The sequence below is a fragment of the Otolemur garnettii genome, unplaced genomic scaffold (assembly GCF_000181295.1).
Source record: "Otolemur garnettii isolate 467f Iridium unplaced genomic scaffold, OtoGar3 scaffold00113, whole genome shotgun sequence".
In the NCBI taxonomy this organism is placed as follows: domain Eukaryota; kingdom Metazoa; phylum Chordata; class Mammalia; order Primates; family Galagidae; genus Otolemur; species Otolemur garnettii.
This window is the reverse complement of record NW_003852508.1, coordinates 4,122,130-4,142,563: the sequence shown is the minus strand read 5'-3', so window position 1 is coordinate 4,142,563 and position 20,434 is coordinate 4,122,130. Positions and strand designations below refer to the sequence as shown.

At 36.3% G+C, this 20,434-nt stretch overlaps 1 protein-coding gene across 1 annotated transcript in view; it reads right to left on the bottom strand.

The window, feature by feature from the left end:
• PREX2 (phosphatidylinositol-3,4,5-trisphosphate dependent Rac exchange factor 2) overlaps window positions 1-20,434 on the bottom strand; it is a 192,046-nt gene that overhangs the window by 61,124 nt on the left and 110,488 nt on the right. Inside the window, exons 12-18 of the mRNA XM_023517546.1 lie at window positions 14,625-14,728; window positions 13,921-13,970; window positions 10,930-11,005; window positions 7,166-7,238; window positions 5,254-5,396; window positions 5,009-5,101; window positions 2,771-2,919 (exon numbers count right to left, since the gene is read on the bottom strand). Coding sequence (XP_023373314.1) covers window positions 2,771-2,919; window positions 5,009-5,101; window positions 5,254-5,396; window positions 7,166-7,238; window positions 10,930-11,005; window positions 13,921-13,970; window positions 14,625-14,728 — 688 coding nt within the window. The remainder of the gene's footprint in view (window positions 1-2,770; window positions 2,920-5,008; window positions 5,102-5,253; window positions 5,397-7,165; window positions 7,239-10,929; window positions 11,006-13,920; window positions 13,971-14,624; window positions 14,729-20,434) is intronic.

Here is a 20,434-nt window from a genome sequence, read left to right as displayed (position 1 = left end):
CTTGCAATTGAAAGATAACTGATTCAGAGAAAAAGGGGATGAACAGCATATTCTGGTGAGCCTAAAACAAAAACAGAAGCAGTCCGTGCTTCCACGTATCATGAGTGAGAGTCCACGTTTGAATGAGAGCTCAAGTAACTTAGAGCTTTCAGGTCGTAGAGAATGACTGCAGCTTTTGGAGTGTAAGGAATTCATATGGTCTCTCAACTCTTTCTGAGCCAAATTTTTCTATCCTTCTAATGTTGCAATGGAAGGTTGACCCTACTCTAATCTTCAAGAGGATTACTATTTATTTTTCTTAAAAATTATACAAAACACCATGAGATGCACTTTGGTCAAAATGTCAGAACTCCCCCAATAAAATGACCTTCAGAGAATGTGTTTCCCTGGTGGGAACACTATCTTGCTTATTAAAACAAGAATTAAATTTGTGCAAGAGGAAAGCTCTATTTCCTACAGAAAAAAAGCGTGCTAAATTATCTGCTACAAAGCCTTCTGAAAAATCCCTTGATGGTATCAAATATAAAATATAGTTAGAATCAAAAGAAAATTCTTTTGTTTTTACCCCTTATTTTTGCCTTTTTCCCTCAAAATATGGTACTACTTAACACATCCTAAGGGAGTGGGGTGTCAGGGGTGTCAGGAACTGAGCTCACACATGTTTTTTGGTATATTCGTTTATACCAGGAAAACAGAACACAGACAAACAAAATGCCAGTGGGGTCAGGCCCTAATCCCCCATTGGGACGCGACTGTGAAATTTCAAGAAGCTATTATAAGAAAACCTGAGAGTGATTTACAGGACTCAGACCTTGGAATGACATAAGGGAAAGGTTATAAATTTCAAACAAATTAAAAAGAAAAATGAGTGTGCCATCTTCAAAAAAGAAATTTAAATACAATGAAAATAGGTTCTGATGTGATAGAAATACGATGGTGCAAAGTAAAGGAGAAAACAGGTAGAAACATCATACACAGCATCACTAGAATGCGTACCACGTGCTGGACACTTGGCTAAGGATATTTACAAACCTAACTGTGTGTTCTTCACAGCACTGTGTCACAGGCACTCGTGCCCATTTCATGGATGAGGATGTTGAGGTAACACTCTTAACTAGTAAATGGCAGAAGAGAGCCTTGAATCTAGGATTCGAGATGCAGTGTAACAAATACTGAGGGAAGGGTCAGAAGACAGATTCCAACTCTGCTCATGCAGCAGTTAACTCTAGGACTGAGGATTTGAAGTTCACAGCCTCAATATCTTCTAACTATTGAAACATCTATGATCAGTTGGACTGGTATTTGTAGGTTAAAACAGGGTGCCCTGGGAGAGCCTAATGATTGCTTTGAAATACTACCGTCTTGTTCCTTTCAAATGTCCTCAAAGCATCAGAAGGTACGCAACCAGGATGGCCTCATTCTAAACATGGCTGGAAAGTGAGGAAGAGACCATAACTGGATTTGGAGGCAAGACTGTTGCGGCTGCTCTCTAGCCCGGTCTTCCTAAATCAGAAACTTTTTTTTTTTTGAGACTAAGTCTCACTCTACCCTCAGTAGAGTGCTGTAGCATCACAGCTCACAGCAACCTCCAACTCTACGGCTTAAGCGTTTCTCTTGTCTCAGCCTCCCAAGTAGCTGGGACCACAGGCGCCTGCCATAATGCCTGGCTATTTTTTGTTTGCAGTTGTCATTGTCGTTTTAGCAAGCCCGGGCTGGTTTTGAACCTGCCAGCCTCGGTGTACATGGCAGGCGCCATAATCACTGTGCTATAGGCGCCGAGCCCTAACTTAGAAACACAACTCACTCTTTCAGAGTACTTGGTAAGTCGTTAGTCCAGGGTGTCCCAAAGGTCCCCTCTAAAGTTGTCATACATAGGGAAAATGGGAAATTGTAGCTAAATGTACATTTATTTACAAAACATTCATTCAGAAATTTTAGGAAGAGGTGGCCAACAGGTAGAAAATATTTTGTAAATGTTTTATAAACTTTCGTAATGAATATTTTTTGTATATAAAGGAACATTTAGCTACAATTTCCCATTTTCCTTATGTATGACAACTTTAGAGGGGACCTTTGGGACATCCCATAGAAAAAAGAATGACCAGAAAGCAGTGTATAAAGCATGGTTGCACTTTGTGGGTTTATTATTGTGTAATGTTCATCAATTCTTTAAAAATCAATTTCCAAAAACAAACTAACAGTTATTTATGAGTGATATGAGAAAAATGTCTTCCTTGAGAAAAGTGTGTACTAAGTTTTCTATACTAAGCATGAACTTTTTCTAATCACAGGTAGATGACAGATACAAACGGACATATCACTGAGTACACACGAGCGTGGGGTGCCCTTCAGTCTTCAGTCTCCTGTGAGCATTTAATTATAGATGGTATCTAACAGCACCAGAAATTCTTGTAGCTAAATGTCCAGACATACAGCTCTTAATTCTCAAGTGCTAAATGAGTTTTTTTCACTCACAGTGAAAATTCAACCCAACCAGACCAGGAAAATTTGAGCAGCAAAGGAAAAGCATTATTTCGACCGAAACTCTCTGATCTGGGTCACACGCATTTCATCATCATTTCATCAATGTCGTCTCCCTCCACCATCTGAAGAGTGGTATGAGTGACGGTGGGGAAGCACAAGTGTTCCAAGCAATTCTAACACTCAATTCTAAACACTCAATTATAACGCTCAATTCTAAACACTCCGTTAACTTTCTATTGTACTCATCTCTATAACTTTTTAATCTCACACAAATCATACAACTTACTCCCGGGGCTTTGTGCTCACAAGGACTCTTAGAGGCTTTCTGCTGTTCAAGCACGATTTCAGGAAGCAATCCACTTCATTAAAAGGTCTCATAAAAACTAGATCGCCATTAATAGCAAAAATCTTTTTCCCAACTTCCATGCCAGCCATCTAAGAGAGAAATCGCAAAGACAACTTAAATTATATTTTAATAAGGAATCTAGTTTTTTCAGAAAATTAGAATCTGCAAAGTTTTAGGACTTATGGATTTTGACATGTCAACATATCTGCAATGCTTTTATACACGTTTGTAAACCAACTGAGGATGAGATAATACACTAACCATCCTCTTTGACCTAGTTTTAAATCTGATCGCATAGCTTTACGGAAATTCCATGTGCCCCCTTTATTCTCCTTCTGTAACCATTTTCTCCTATTTCAAATTTCTTTTTTTTGTTTCATCCTTTTCATTATAGTCAAACCCAGGTTAGTATTTTTTTTTACCATGTTTTCCATCTCTACCCAGTTCTCTCAGAAAGTCTCTACCTCTGTATATACGCTGATGACACCCAAATAAGCTTCTCTAGCCTGAACACGGCACGAGTGTTTCCAGTTGGCGGGGGTAGAGACGGGGTTGGAATCAAAGAAGAGAAGTCAACAGTGCAAGGTGCTGAAAAGGGGACGAGGAGGACACTGTACCTCCATGACAAGCAGGCCACTCTTTATAAGCAGCCCTATTGCCTGTTAACCACCTGCTGCTTTGGTTGCCAAGTAAATGATGAAAACCCTGGAGAGGGCACCCTCTCAGGGGCATGGTCAGATGAAGCTGTGCTCCAAGGGCATCCTCTGAAAAGGCTTGGAGAGACCTTTCCTTCTCGGAGACAGTTACTAATAAATGATCCCCTGTTGGTCAGGTCCACTGACAGAGTGTGAGTTACCCTGAGGTATTTTGTTTGAAAGTAGTGTGCTGTACATAAAGCTTTGCCTTGTGGGAATCTGTGTTTTGGAAAAGACAGACGCCTCGGCATTAGCAGATACAGGATGGGTGACAGTTTACTACTAACTTTAAACAGATTCAAAGTTAAATGTCGCTTAATTAATTCCCACATTCTTTCTTAAAGATGTAATATCAAATGGCGCCTGTGGCTCAAGGAGTAGGGCGCCGGCCCCATATCCTAGAGGTGGTGGGTTCAAACCCAACCCTGGCCAAAAACTGGGGGGAAAAAAAAGTAAATATCAAGAGTTTGCTTGAGTTAGATGAAGTATCTGACAAGCCACAAGGTGATATACTTGGGCTAGAGCACTGGAAAGCAGTCTCTGTGATCATCTGCATTCCCAGAGTAGAACACTGCCTAACATGTAGGAGGTATGAAGTAACAATTTCTGAATGAATGAGTGCAGGATGGGGGGATTCCTTTGTTTTAAAGGTTGGTGAAGTGGGCTGAGCGTGGTGGCTCACATCTGTAATCCTAGCACTCTGGGAGGCCCAGGCAGGTGGATTGCTTCAGCTCATGGGTTGGAGACCAGCTGAGCCAGAGCAAGACTCTGACTCTAATAACTAGCTGGGCCTTGTGATAGGGGTCTTTAGTCCCAGCTACTCAGGAGGCTGAAGCAAGAGAACTGCTTGAGCCAAAGAGTATGAGGTTGCTGTGAGCTGTGATGCCATAGCACTCTATCCAGGACAACTGAGTGAGACTCTGTCTCAAAAATAAAAATAAAAAAAAGCTGGTGAAGTGAGAGAATGCCGATCAGCGCGAATCCAATGAGAAAATCAATCAAAGCACGGAAGTTATATCGATATAAAAGACAGTCAAAGGTGATAGGAAAATAGAAGCTACAGGCCTTGAATGAAAGGAAGAACCACCTGACATACCTAATACAATCCTACCCCATGCAGCCCTTAAGATTCTAGGCAGGACTCTGTGATGACAGAAGCTCCAGAAACAAAGAATGAGCCACTTGGCCTCCTGGTGGGGAGGGTGGACAGAAGGGGTAAGGAGTTTACAGCTGTGAATCTTTAGCATACCACCACTGCCCCCACTCCCACCCCGCCCACAATCAGCCCTGACTGCCCAGACTGGGCTCAGCTGCCACAAATCCCCAGGGTACTCGGTAGGGCCTCAGAGTAAGATTATCCAGAAATGTTATCTTCAATAAATATAATTTCAAGGCTGATTACCTTTAAAGGCTGACTTCAATGTGTTCAGAATTTTTACATTGTATGATAACAAATTGAAATAAGAATGCTAATTTACATTACCTCAGCATTAGACCCTTTTTCTACCAATTTTATTATTGGAACTTTGTTTCTGTCTTCTAGCCCAAAGCCGTAGCTGCCTTCATTAGATTTAATCTGAAATGCAAAATATTAACAATATTGATAAAGCAACTATGAAAAGGTTACAAATCAAACAGAATGAAGTAATAATACCCCTCGCCATCAAACATGTTTCATGCTGATGTCTAATGGAGAAGAAAACTTATAGACCACATTAATCAACTTACCAATAATGATTTAGCTATAAGATTTTCTACAACTTTTAAATCATGTTTCATGAGTCGGTGTTTCATATTTGATCCTTCCATTTCCTCATCCGAAAAAAACCGGAAAAGTAGAGGTTCATCTTTGAATTCACTTTTTTCAAGGACTACAGAATCAGAGAGATTCAAATTGCTTAGTTAATCCAAAAATCAAACTCATTTTCTGTACCAAGAGACCTTTAGTAAATTAATACCTGTCCCTGTGACTTTATACTCCTACAACAAGTTACACTTACAAGTATCCCTAAGATTTTTTTCTGTTTATTTCTAGAATTCAAGCCAATGTTTCCTTTTAATTACTGTCACCCAAGGGATCTTGAATTTTTAAAGTAAGTAGTATTTTTTCACAGTTAACATTTTTTTGTATTTAACCAGGCCTGCCCCTTCCCAGATTAAAATTCAAATTTAAATAAAAGATTATAATGTGTTCCAAAATGCCCATAACCCAAAACATATAAGCCCATAGTGTTTTCAACTTGCAGTAAACATATCAAGCATGTTTTCAATATCCTGCACAATTATGGGAAAATTACAAATGGGTTACGTGTTCCCTTTCTGTGTGTGAGCAATTCCCACTGTGGTCACTTTGTTCCAACACTTCAACCAGAAATATGTCTTCTGGGGGAAATGTGATTTTAGTTTCCACGAATTCCTAGTTCTTTTCGTTTTAAAAGCAATATTCTCAAATAACCTCAATTCAGAAAAGGTCTGTTTTTTCTCCTTTATCTGAATGTTAATACTTCTCCCTGAAGCCCCTAAAATTCCTGGCACATGTTAAGTTTATATTTTCCTAGTGTTTTAAAAAATAAGGCTAAATACAGATATGAAGAATTTGTATTGACTGAAATCCTGACAGCTGTTAAGATACTTAAAAAGAGAAATTTTCTCTATTTCTTATTTATTTATCTTTCTTATTTCCCTTCCTTTGCACCTTAAAGTGTACTTATTGGGACAGATTGATGTATTGAACTAGCAAATAAAAGGAAGACAGTGGTCCCAGGGTACAGTAGAAACAGTTAAGTTTTGTGATGTGACAGGCCTGAGTTAAAATTCCAGGTCTGGGGGCCGAGCACCGCAGCTCATGCCTATAATCTTAGCACTCAGGGAGACCAAGGCAGGTGGATTGCCTGAGCTCAGGAGTTCAAAATCAGCCTGAGCAAGAAAGAGAAACCTATCTATACTGAAAAAAAAAAAAAATAGGAAAACTACCTGGGTGCTGTGGTGGGCCCCTGAAGTCCTAACTACAGGGAGGCTAAGGCAAAAGGACTGCTTAACCATAAGAGTCAAGAGTCTGAGGTTGCTGTGAGCTATGAGGACACCATAGCCCTCTACCCAGGGCAAAGAGTGGGGGGTGGGGGGAAAAACAAGAAAAAAATTCACGTCTGGGACCAATTATGAATGTGCATTGAGAAAGTTACTTAAACCCTCTGAACTTCAGTTTCCTCATCTGTCGAATGGCAGCACTAAAACCTCCTTTGTAATGTTGCATAACATGAAATAATAAGTATAAATAACTTAGCATATAGTAAGCAATCAAAAAGGCCAACTATTTTATTCATTATTTTTACAAATAATTGCTGCCCAGACAGCTGAAAGTATTGATGTCTGGATGGAAGACTAGCTGGCAACATGAAGTAACAATGAAATTATCAACCACAAATTAATAAGCACCAGAAGCTATAGCTGACAATAGAAATGAGAATATATTTCAGAATGGGTTAATGATCCAAGCAGCCCAACATGAAGCTACAGCAAGACCCACAGTCTTGATGGTTCAGCTCTAAATGACCTCACTGAGGCAGTAACTGGCCCACTGGCCTAAGAAGAACTAAACGATGAAATATATCTGTACACTTCCAGGGCAAAATATCCCTACCATGGTGCATAAATCCGTTGTCACAGAGTCCAACTCCAAATATCATTGCCTCTTCTCTGGTACGGCAATCCCCCTGTTAGCCAAAAAAGCACTGGGTGAGTTAATAGCCAGCGAAAAGCTTTGTTGCATCTTTACTGCATTCGACAGTCCCGGTGCTACATTCACACAAAGACTGCATTGCTTTGTAAGTCAGGATGCATCTAATTTTTTAAAAGCACCCAATTAATGAGGAAAATATTTTCTACTTATATTAAATAAAAAATAAATACTGAAAATATATAAGTAACAAGAATTTATTGCTGCTATAAATGATGCCTTTGTGTTACTTCTTAGATCTTGTTCTTGTAAATTGACAACACACTAAATAAAGGTAAGAAAAATCCTTGTGTATGAGTTTGGCTTCCCTTCCACCAAACGGCCTTGCCCTTTAACAGTTTAAGAAGCTCCTTTTTTCCTAGTCTCATCTTTTAGCACTTCTGAACTACCACATCTAGTCTCTCTTCTTTTTGGCTTGTATTCCATTTCTATTGTCAACACCCTCATCTGGTGTTTCTTCGTCTCTCTTCCAAATCGCTGTAATTTTTTTCTAGACTCTAACATATGCTGTTATAGTATTAAACTTTCTTACAAAGAAATTTCATGTCTCCAAATGTTAAATAGACTGTTCTTTTATAACCAGAACATATCAAAACTCTCCGTGGCCCTTTCAAGACTGTCCATGCCTGGGTTTTACTCTACTTCTCCAGATTCTCTTTCCAAAGTAGAATAGCTACATTTTTTGCTCTAGTTCACATGGCCTGTCTACTACTGCCTGAGCTCTCTGTGCTCATTTTCATACTTAGTCATACTCCTGCCTACTATGCCCTTCTCTTTATCCTCCATCCATTTAAATCCCACCTATCCACCTAGAGAGAACCAGGAGAAGTCCTGCCTCATGCTGTGCCAACTCCACTAACCCCCTTGTTAACGTCCCAAGAATTTACAATCTGTAACTTCAGACCATGCAGCTGGCCTTCTTCAAAATTATAGCTGTTTTATAATATTTATGCATTCATTTTAAAGATACGTATTTTTTCCCATTTATTGTGCCAACTGATAGAGATGAAATATTAAAGAACTCAAACATAAAACACTTCCTTGCCTTCAAGTAATTCAAATCTAGTGTAGGATTTGGTCACTTAAAATGTGGTATATTGAAAGTACCATTGTCCAGTTTAGTCAATATTCCCAGCCAGGCAGGGACACTCAGGGAACTGAGACCACAGGAGATGACCCTGCGTTCAGGATAGAGGACCTCGTAATCCTTCCTGGGGGAGATGACGCTGGGGCAGAATCTAGAGGGTATAAAAATCAGCCCAATTGACTAATGTCCCTTAACTACTTCCTGTCTTATTTATTTTTATCATCAAAGCATTTGTTTTGTACATTAAGCTTACAATAAAGGCTTTTTCAATAAATATTGAAATCTGATTGCCTTATTTGATTATTCAAATGATTTACAGGCCAGACTAATATTATGCTGCACATAATGGTGTAAAAAATGTGGTCCAAAATACCTTGATATCTCCATGCCTTTTAAAAACTCTACTTGTGCCATATAGGCTGGGTGAGCACTAACAACAATAATTAAAAGAAATAAAAGCACAAGAGAACTGCTTGGGTGTGAAGAGGCAAGGCACTATTTAACTATAAAAAGATGTGTGGCCCATGTATGTGTCACAATTCACATGATTTAAAAATTGCTTTAGAAGTACATTAATGCACTTGTCAAATAGTTAACTTTGTAGAATAAGTTATTTTATTATAAACTATTATACTAGAAGCTGTATGTCAAGGAGTGAAAAATGTATCCATAAAAAACATTCATTACGTTTTCTAAGATATAAGAGAAAAACTACAGGATCTAGAGTATATCCCAATCATACTGGAGCCAGTACTTTACTGTGGCCCCTAAAGCTGCCCAAATCAGTTCAGTGTCCTGGTCAATATGGAAATTATCATCACTTGAGAGTCTCAGTGGAAAGAGACCCTATTTATAAGTCATCTCTTCTTCCTATTGAATTAAGGTTCTCCCATCCTCACATTACTATGTCTGCCTTTTCCAAGGCAGTGCATGTGGTCCTAATCTGAAGCTAAGCAGAGTTGATTATGTCTGATGCTTAGATTTGGATATTTTGTAATAGCAGAATCATAAAGCTTCAGTGACAGAAAAGAGATGACACGTATAGTCATTCCAGTAAACTAAAACTCAGAGAAATCAAGTGACTGGTCCAAGTTTACATAAACTAGTTATTAGCATAGCTGGCATCAGATACTAGGTCGTCTGAGTTCCGGTTCAGTGTAATTTCTATTTCTACCTTGTCATAGCAGACCACTAAGAAAAACTGAAGAAAAAAATAATTGCAACCTGGCCTAGTGTTTGAGCCAGTCATTCTATTCTTCTAAGGCTCACCCTTGGAAAGTAAAAATGCCAAAAATGAAAGTTGGTAACTGACTTCCTGAGTTAAAACTTAATATGCTTATTCGGCACTAGCTTCTGCTTCGAATAAACTTATTCAATTTTCTCACATCATAAAATTTCATAAAAGTTCATATAAATTCTGTAACAGTGTAATTTCTATGTGAAATTCCAACTCTAGTACTAAATACAGAACTGATTTCAATGCCACACATTGACCAGCGTGTTATAAAAGACTCTAACACTAGGAAAGCCACTGAAAGCATAAAACAGCACTTCATCTAAAGGGAATTATTTAGTTTCATTTAAAATCGTAACTTCTATATTAGTATTCCTAACTAATTTAAGTGCTATAAAATGCAAAAGTATGTGTTCCTTGAACATTTCGTGAATTAATATTAAACAACTGAAAGGTACGTGCACAGAAAAAGCAAATGTGGATTAAATAGTAACAAGTGAAACAAAAATAGGCCTTTTACCATGAATTATCAAACATTACCTACTTGTAACAAAGAAAGCAAGCCACTTTCTTTAAGAACAAAGAAGTGCAAGGGCTTATGAAACTGACTCAAATATCTAAATGACGTTTGTTTCATTTGAGGGATATCCCCTCCACCGAAATAGTTAAGTTAGATTCGTTTTCTAAACGTTTCTTTAATCAGTGAAAAACATTCGATCATTTATTATTTGATCTCGTATGAAAAAACATTAAAATAAACTTATGTTTGGACGGGCTGGATGCCCTAATTTGTTTACGTGTAAGCAAACAGCATTGTCTCAGTTCCAGCTGTCACCATCCAACTCCTAAAAAGCAGCTCAATAAAAACAACAATAAATTATGTACCTTCCTAATCAAATGTATGCAGATGGCTAGTACAGCTCATTTTATCAAAGCACAATTATTTTCTAACAGAAAAAAAAAGCACAAGTAAATTATAATAACATGCTAGGACTAATGACATACTTTAAAAAATAAATTAGTGAACACACACACAAATTTTAGGGTATGAGCACAGCTATTCAGTGATACTCAAATGTTGCTTAGGGCTTTTTGATAGATCTCGGCCAATATTTTAAAAATAGGAACATCTTCCTTTTGAAAGATAAGATAGCATAAAGGCCAAGTTTGAGAACTCCGAAGTCAGATTATCTCGATTCAAATCCTAACTCTGCTTCACTTTCACTGTTTGAACTTGGTCAAGTGCCTCATTTGTTAGCAGATGATAATTTTGTAAAAGTACCTAATTCACATGAAGTTTAAAGTGGCAGTGAATGAAATTCAGCAATGCCTGATCGTGTAATTTACCTGTGCAATTAGCCAGTCTATTAGTTTGTTGGCCATAACCACCGATTTGTAGGTCCTTAAATGGTAATCTTTATCTCTGTAAAGTAGAAACAAAACCAAAAATGTCAAGCAAGTAAGTGAGCACAAGGAAATACTTCCATTTCGTATGAGTGCACGACAGAAAATTTTACTGCTGTAATCTGAATTGATTGCCCAAATTATGTGCAAATAAAAGAGGTTTACAAACCACACGTAACACCTGAAAAAACCTCAGAAAAGAGGAAGAGACCTACAATGAAACCAAAACAAGACATCTCTTCTTTTTCTTATATCCTTATGTTATCTGGTAATAATTTAGCTAGAAACACAGTTAAGTCCTTCCTTAAGTTCATGGATAGACAGTGACTTTAAGAGAAATGACATAATGTATAACAAAACCAATTTTACCGTAGGCTAATTGATATAAACAAGTGTCAAATTCCTACGGCAGACAATGTGTCATTTTGCTTAAAGGCTCAGTTTCCAAGAACCTTCCCATGATGTTAAGTGAGGACTTAACTGAGCAACATCTCATTAATAAAAGAACAAAAAAATAAAATTTTTTGAATTACAGTGGAGTCTACTAAAAATCTCTGCAAAGCAACACCTTTTATTCCTGCTACTGAATTCTCCAGGAAGGCTCACAGCATTATTCACATGGCTTTGCAATAGTGGAAAGCAGTCATGTCCGTCTGGAAGGAGGCACACGGAGAACTTGCTACTCCTTTCGTCTGATCAGGGCATGGACGTCATGACATCATATCCCCAGGGAACCAAGGGGATCACCTGGCTCTGCTCATCAAACTCTACATTCAGCAGACTTCCCAAGACTGAGAAATCATTCAAAGCTCAGATCCCAACCAGTCTCAAGACCAGAACTGGGCCCCAAGGGTGAAACTCTATATAGTAGAATCTCTGCAGGCTGACCACCCCAAGGACTGTAACAAACGGGTCAACCTGAGGAGGTGGTCAACACAGGGAACTAGGCCTACTGTACTGATACATACATCTGGTGCATATTTGGTCTATGAAAACTAGGTCAACTTCAGGAGGGTCAATGTAGGGAGGTGGTCAACAATGGAGGTTGTACTATAATTCATTTATTTTTCAAGCCTGGAGCAAATGGGAATGAAAAAATGACAGACTTTTTAAAATGCAAAAAAATCCAAACTGCAAAACATTTAAAGTGCCTAGCAGTTACTAGCTGTCCTTTAGCTTCTGTTGGTAATTTATAATTAAATATTTATATCATTTTTACCTACTTCCATGAGAAAACTCCCTGAAAAATGGTTGAAATTTCTGAGATTTCAATAATAAGTAAACTGGGTTAGCCACTAATCAACAGCCCTTTTATTTTATCTTTTAAATCTATTTCAATGTTTCTGACACCTCATCACCACTCCAACGTGGTTTCCAAAAACATCAACAAGAGGAAAAAGCATGGTCTATTATAAACTACATATGGTCTGTAGTTCCCGATGTTAAGTCATTTTTCTTTTTACAAGCTGAGTTCACACATATTAGAAGCATGACTATCATGCATTCCATCTGTTTCATGGCTTTTTCCCCATAAATCTCCCCCTTGACAACTCATAAACAATTGTCATTTCTAGCCAAAGAACAATTCCTTCTTATCAGTTCTTAACAGATGCAATTTTCCTCATCAAAAACAAGCTCATATAGCTAAAACATATTTTGAAAACACATTTTTGCACATGGGAAACCAACATATATACAACTGAGATGAAGAATCAAACCATTATCATTTTCTATTGTTTAGCCAAAAAAAAAAAAAAAGCCATTTAAGTACTTAATTGCTATTAAGTATTTGGCACTGAGTTATCCAAAATATTTGCAGGGCATCTGTGACTGGATTATGTCAGAGTCAACACGTACTCTTTCCCACATCTTTCTACTTTATGAACTCTACTCATGAGAGTAGACAGATAGGACACTTTCGGGGAGATGGGTAAGATCCTGTTCTCTCCTCTGGGACCGACAAGCAGTATGTCTTCTGTAAACGTGCCTTCCAATACAGTTAGCAACATCTGGAATCTTTTTTTCTAAGCTGTGCATTTTTTTGGAATTATAAACCTGAATGAAAAATAGAAACACTATACACACTACCCATTTGGAGTTAATAGCCAAGATCGAAAAGTATCTTTATTTATTTTAAAAATGGTCTAGGTATTTTTTGTTCTGAGAATATGATTTACTCAATGAACTCTGAATAATTTCTGGCCATTTGAAATTAGTTTAACCTTCTAAACTAAAGAAATATATAATGAGAGTACCATAATTTATGGTATATTATGAAAGTACCATAATTTCCTGAAGATCTACTTCATTGGTATTCATAATATAAACCTCAGAGTTTTCCATTATCTTTCTAAAGAGATAATTTGAAAACTAATCCTAAATTCTAAAAAAAAAAAAGAAAAAAAAGAACTTTACAAGGGAAAACATGATAGAGACTAAGATTATAAAACTATGTTCATTAACTTCAAAATAATTCTTAATTTTCATGTACAAAGTTGTTTCTTTGGAGAAAAGATTGTTAGGAGGAAATACTATAAAATAAAATGCATATCCACTATTTGATTACACAGTTTAATTTAAAAATTAATATACAAGTAATCATAATGGTAAGTCCTAGGAGTTAGTAATGTTCCAAATTGTTTCCCACTCAATCGTTTTGGATTGTTTCATTACCAAGTCTATAATTTACTGTGAATTAATGGTAAAACAACTTTAGAAATCAAAATAAAAAGAATGAAAGACACCATAATTATAAGCTTATGAAAATTAGGGATTTTTTTTAAATAAATTACTTAAAATAATATTTTAAAGCAAAATTTTCACTTTTGGAAGAAAAACAAAATAAGCCAGTAAGTTCTAGGTGAATAATATTTACCTAATATACTGTATTAATTTTTGCATTTAAATTCCCCATAACTTAGAAACCAGACTCACCTTATCACTGGAGTAAACAGACTATGAAGACGACAGTATAATCTTACACCCTATGTAAAATAAAGATGTGACAAAAACAAGTAAGATCACCCCAAAGACATATCAATGAAATCTGAAATAACAGCTGACATTCTGAAATCATTATACAATTTCAACCAACTTAAAAATTCTTCAAATGTTACATTTTATCATAAAAATAGTGTGAGTTAAAACATTAAAGAATAGGATTGAATTGTGCTGTGAATTTCTCATACATATAAGACACATACAAAGGCTTTTCTAAATTTTTAATATAAAAGTAACATAAACTAGACAGAAAATAAACCTACATAATAATACATATGTAATACTTGTTCATCATAGATCAACATAAATTTTCGTCAAGTGCATTAAAAACCCAGTATGACATTTACTTTATATATTTGTATTTTTAATGTGTTGCTGCAAGTAAATCAGTTTCAGTGAATATTAAATTTCTGAGTGTCACAAGAGCACTGCTTCCATTTAGAACTAAGAGAAAGAAAAGGCAATCTAATATTAGAATATTAAAATTCTAAAAAAGAAAGAAAGAGCCTTGTTTTCATGTATAATTTAAGAATTTTCTATACTAGGAAAGGGTTTTAAGTCCCTGAGCTGCTTTCTGTTCTTCTGAAGAATGACAACATGAGTTCTACTGTTGAAGAGGTTTTGAGAGAGGTCATTACCTTTGAAATTACATCCTGCATCTCATTTCTTGGGTAAAATGTCCCATCATCATAGCGAAATCTATATAACATCTGTTCTGGTTTGAACTGATGTTTGTCAGTAACTAAAAACATAGAAACAATATGTTAAAATAATGACAACCTAAAAAGTAACATATAAAAAAAATTTATTAAATACATATTCCCAAATATGGAAGCTATTGGTTTTACAAAAAGGTTTTGCTTTTCTAACATAGTCATGCCAATCTCATATTTTAACAGTAAGATTCGTGGTAAGATATTGTTATTTAATAAATTTACAATTTCCATATACTGCTTTAAGAACTACATCGAGGTTAGCAACATTTGGCTGGCATAATAAATATTTACATGTGTGCCTGCATAAATACACATATACAGTATATATTTATGTTTATATTAATATGAGTTTATTTTTTCCATATTTTCACAATATCACAGCTGAACAGAAAGTGTCTTTCAAAGAGAAGATTCTCAAATTAGTGATTGTGATTTGATTTTCAGCCCTGGAAATGAATTTTAGCATTTATCTGGTTTATCTCACTGTGATAAGGCCAAGACCACACATACACCCATCTTGACCACTTAGCCTATGTTTAGACCTCCAGCCAGTGGAGGTCAAGTAAATTCAGTATCTGATTCCAAATTTTAAGTTCTTATGCTGATAAATGCTTTTCTTACATATCATTTAAGATTTTATTTCTCAGTGGAAAATAAGAATGGTTATTCTTCATTACCATCCTTAAGATAAGAATTTCTTATTTGTAAAGACTCATTCTCAGGACCTGCCTGCCTCCTTGGTGAATTCTACTGAACATTTAAAGAACTAATGCTAAAACTTCTCAAACTCTTCCCAGAAGTTGAAAAGCAGGGAACACTTCCAAAGTCATTTTACAAGGCCAAACATGGATACTACAGAAAACAAAATTACAGACCAATATTCCTGATGAATATTCCTGATGCCAAAATCCTCCACCAAATACAACCAAATGAAATTCAACAGTACATATTAAAAGGATCATACACTTTGATCAGGTGGGAATTACGCTTGTGATGTAAGGATACTTCAACACATGCAAATTGGTAAATATGATAGACAACATTAACAGAATGAGGAATGAAAATCATATGATGACTTCAATAGATGCAGAAAAAACATTTGACAAAATTTAACATCCTTTCATAATAAAAATTCTCAACCAATTTGGTATAGGAGGGATATATCTCAACATAATAAAGACCATGTATGGCAGGCCCACAGCTAACATCACAGTTAATAGTGAAAAGTGAAAAGCTTTTTCTCTATGATCAGAACAAGGTAAAGATGCCCACTCTTATCCCTTCTACTCAACCTAGGGCTGGAAATTTCAGCTAAAGCAATGAGGCAAGAATAGAAATAAAAGGCATCCAAAGTGGAAGGAAGTAAAATTGTCTCTGTTGGCAGATGGCATCATTTGTATATAGAAAACCCTCAAAATGCCACCCCAAAACTGTTAGAGTAAACAAATTCAATAAAGGTGTGGGAAACAAAGTCAAAACACAAAAACCAGTAGTGTTTCTGTACACGAACATAAACTATTTGAAAATGAAGTTAAGAAAATGATCTCATTTACAATAGCATCAAAAAATGAGGTACAATACTTAGAAATAAATTTATCCAAGGAGGTGAAAGAGCTGTATATTAAAAAACTATAAAACACTGATGAAAGAAATTAAAGAACATAAAAACAAATGAAAAGATATCCTATATTAATGCATTGGAGGAATATTGTTAAAATGTCCATACTACCCAAAGTGATCTAGAGATTCAATGCAATCTTTATCAAAATTCCTAAGACATTTTTCATAGAAATAAAACAAACAATTCTAAAATCTATGTGGAACTACAAAAACCCCTGATAGCCTATGCAATCTGGAGGAAAAGAAACAAAGCTGAAATTCTACTACAAAGCTACAATAACCAAAACAGTATGATACTGGCACAAACGTGGACATATAAACCAATGGGACAGAATAGAAATCCCGGAAGTAAACCAATGCATTTATGTTCAGCTGATCTTCCACAAAGTGACTGAGATCATACAATAGAGAAAGACAGTCTTATTAACAAGTAGTGTTGGGAAATATAGCCACATGTAGAAGAATGAAATTATACCCTTATCTCATATAATACACAAAAATCAATTCAAAATGGACTGAAGACTTAGTACATAAAACTACTAGAAAAACCACGGGGAAAATCTTCTCAATGTTGGTCTGGACAATAACTGTTTGGATATGACCCCCAAAATACAGGGAGCAAAGGCAAAAATAGACAAATGCAATCTTTAGGGCTAAAGTACAGCATATAGCCCTAAAGGGCTTCTGTACAGCAAAGAAAACAATCAATTTGCCAATGGGGGTGAGTATTCAAAACATAAGAAACTCATTCAATTCAATACCAAAAATACAAATAATTTAAAAATAAGCAAAGAGCCTAAATAAATACTTCTCAAAAGAAGAAATTCACATGGCATATGAAAAGGTACCTAGCATCTCTAATCATCGGGGAAATGCAAATCAAAACTAAAATGAGATATAACTGCACACCTCTGAAGATAGCTATCATAAAAAGACATAAGGGCTGGTGAGGTTATGGTGAAAAGTGTTGGTGGAGATGTCAATCAGGTTAGTCACAGAAAACAATATGGAGGTTCCTCAAAAAAACAAAAATGTAACTAGCATATGATCCAGCAGTACCATTTCAGGGTATGTATTCAAAGGAAATGAAATCAGTATGTCAAAGAGATACCTATCTACACTCCCATGTTTATGTGGCATTATTCACAATAGCCAAGATACATGATACAAAATCAACCTAAGTATCTATTGATAGATGAATGGAAAGTGAAAATATATAATGGATTGGATACTTGAAAATTGCAAAGGGAGTAGATGCCAATGTTCTCAACTATAAAAACAAAATGATCACCATGTAAGGTGATGAGTATCAATTAGCTCAACTGTAGTGATCTTCCCAGTTTATACCCATGTTCAAAACATTAGGCTGTACAGCATGAAGATGTGTCAGTTATACTTCCATAAAGCTGGGGGGAGGAGACTCCTATTAAATTTCTCTTCAAGTTTTCTCTTTTCCAGACGGTTATTTTATACACAGTCTAATAAAAAATGACTTCCAGAAAGTAAAAACTTCAAATTAAGACTCAAAGAGTGTACATTTAAGTATTTTCTTTGCACAGAATGCAACATTTGCAAAGGAGATAATTTGCTGCAATAGGCTGTCTTTTCATGATTTGATAAAAGATGACTTTGACCTTTACTTTTTTTGCTAGAAATGGTCAAAGGGGAGAAAAAGCTGTCACAATTTTCATTAACTACATTTGGTGCATCCAGAAAATAGTCAAAAGACTTGTTAATACACACTGCCCACCAAGCCAAGCCATAAAGCAAAAAAGAATGTATGAAAGTAAACTCAAATCAAGGGAAATATTTTGAAATGTTATGGCATGTTTCAAGGTCAGTAATTTATTTCTACTATGCCAAATGGTCACATTTTTTTTTCTTCATGTTTTTGAAGAAATGTTACCTAAAAATTTGTACCCTCATATTAATTTGAAATAAAAAATAAGTTAAATAAATTAAAAAACAAACAAACAAATGGAAGTTTAACCTATTCATTCAAAATGGAGTGCTTTGCATGATGCAAATTCTTGTGACCTTGCTAATGAACCTTAAGTTAATCTTCAACTCTGAGGTATTGCCTTAGAGTCCAGCAGTTCTCAACCTTGGGTCATGACCCACAGGAACTGTAATAAAGGGCTGTGGCATTAGGAAGGTTGAGAACCACTGCCTTAGACAAACAATGAACAGTTTTGTTTTCAAATCCACCCTCCCAATTTCTCTAGCATAGAAAATGGATCTAGTAACTATTGAGAGTTCAGGTCATCTTGTGAAAAAAAGTTGCTTGATGCAATCATTGAAATAAGCATGAGTGAGAGAGCCAGAGTTGGACTATAAATGTTTAGTGCTCTAGGCGGCGGGGAGGGGAGAATAGGGAAGCAGCCGCTCATTTCTGTGGTAGGAACACTTCCACTCGGGCCAATTACAAGCTACCAACTTGAAGTCACTGCACAGGAAGTTAAGATGCAGTGACACGGCATGACTATTTCCACCACCCAGGGACAATATGTATTAATAACCTCAAGAGCATAGATAATGGTACAACATAATGGAATAATTATGCAGGGATAAATTTTAAGAATGTTTTGGCTTTGTGTATAATATCATTATGTGCTTCTATGTTTATATAATTTAATTTTTAATAATAATGGTGTTTAACAATCAACCAGCTTGCAAAATGTTTTTAATTTAATTATCAGCTTTCAGGAGCTTGGACCAGTCAACTTCATCACGCCACGGGATATAACAAATGAGGTCTCTGGACTGTTACATAAGCCTTTCTACTGTAGGGAGTAGAGCCAGACAAGATGAATATTATCAGCATACCGCAGAGAAAGCATATGCTGCCTCAACCCAAGCATCCCTGCTATAGCGAGGCTTTCTGCCTCTGACAAAGCTCCCAACAATATCTGCAATGTGAATAATGGCCATAATAGACATTTTTTGGTTGGCTTCTTTAAAACAGATGGTTCATTCAACTTTATTTTAGGAATCCTATTTTCACAAAAATGCAGCTGGAACCACATTCTAACAAAACTAGCACATTTGTTTTATACTTCTTCACTCTAATTGACTTACTCTACTAATGTGAAATTGCATAACATGTTCTCTTTCTCCTGGTTTATATGCAAACATGAATCAGTGACCTTTACTTCTTAGGGGCTGGCAGTTTCAAATATTTTTACCCTGTCCATCACGAAGTCCAGCTGCTGTCTATTTCCTTTCAGAAATGCAGAAATGCACTAGGATGGAAGAACCAATTTTTTGCAGGGAATATTAAAAAGGAAAAATAGCTTTTGTACTGGTGAACCCTAGCTACTGTGACAAACCTCCTCAACACAGTGACTTACATTGTTAAAGGTAATTTTTCACTTATGTAAAAATCCAGTCAGTGATGGAGGATGAGGTTATGGGTCCTAAACCCTCACGCAGGGTTTAGGTATCTGCTATAGGCCCAACCATCCTCAGCGTTCCTAAAGGTCACCTTGAGTTTGGGGGCGTTTGCTTTGTAATGCACTGTACACTTCCCACATGCGGCACTTTTGTGTACATGTCCTTGGGCGCAATTCAATTACACAGCCACCTCTGACTGCAAGGAAACTGAGAGATGTGTTATACTCGCGACCACAAAAACAAAAGCTAAACCAATTTTGGTAAATAAATACCCAATTCCTGCCACTGGGGCTTAGCTCCCAGGTTAATAATAAGATCTGTGGAATTATACTGAAGACAATACAAACATTTTATAGTGATAGTATATAATAGTTACACTATTTGGGGGGTGGCAGTGCCTACAGGGCTTGATGACAGGAGGAAGAAAAAGGCATCAGAGATGATTTCTAGCCGGGTACATGGTGGTACCATCACTTGGGTGATACCCGGAGTAACAAGGACAATTTGGAAGAATCTTGTTTGTCTGAACACCATGTTATTGAAGGAAATTACATTTAAACACCATAGCCAAATATCCATATTTATTAATAATTTCTTGCCTTCTTCTCCTCTCTTGTATTTCACACTGGAAATTCTTCAAGATTTTATCCTCAGTCTCATTGTCTCTACTTTCTTGGGTTTTTGTGTTTGGTTGATGTCAGTATTTTCAGGAATATGGT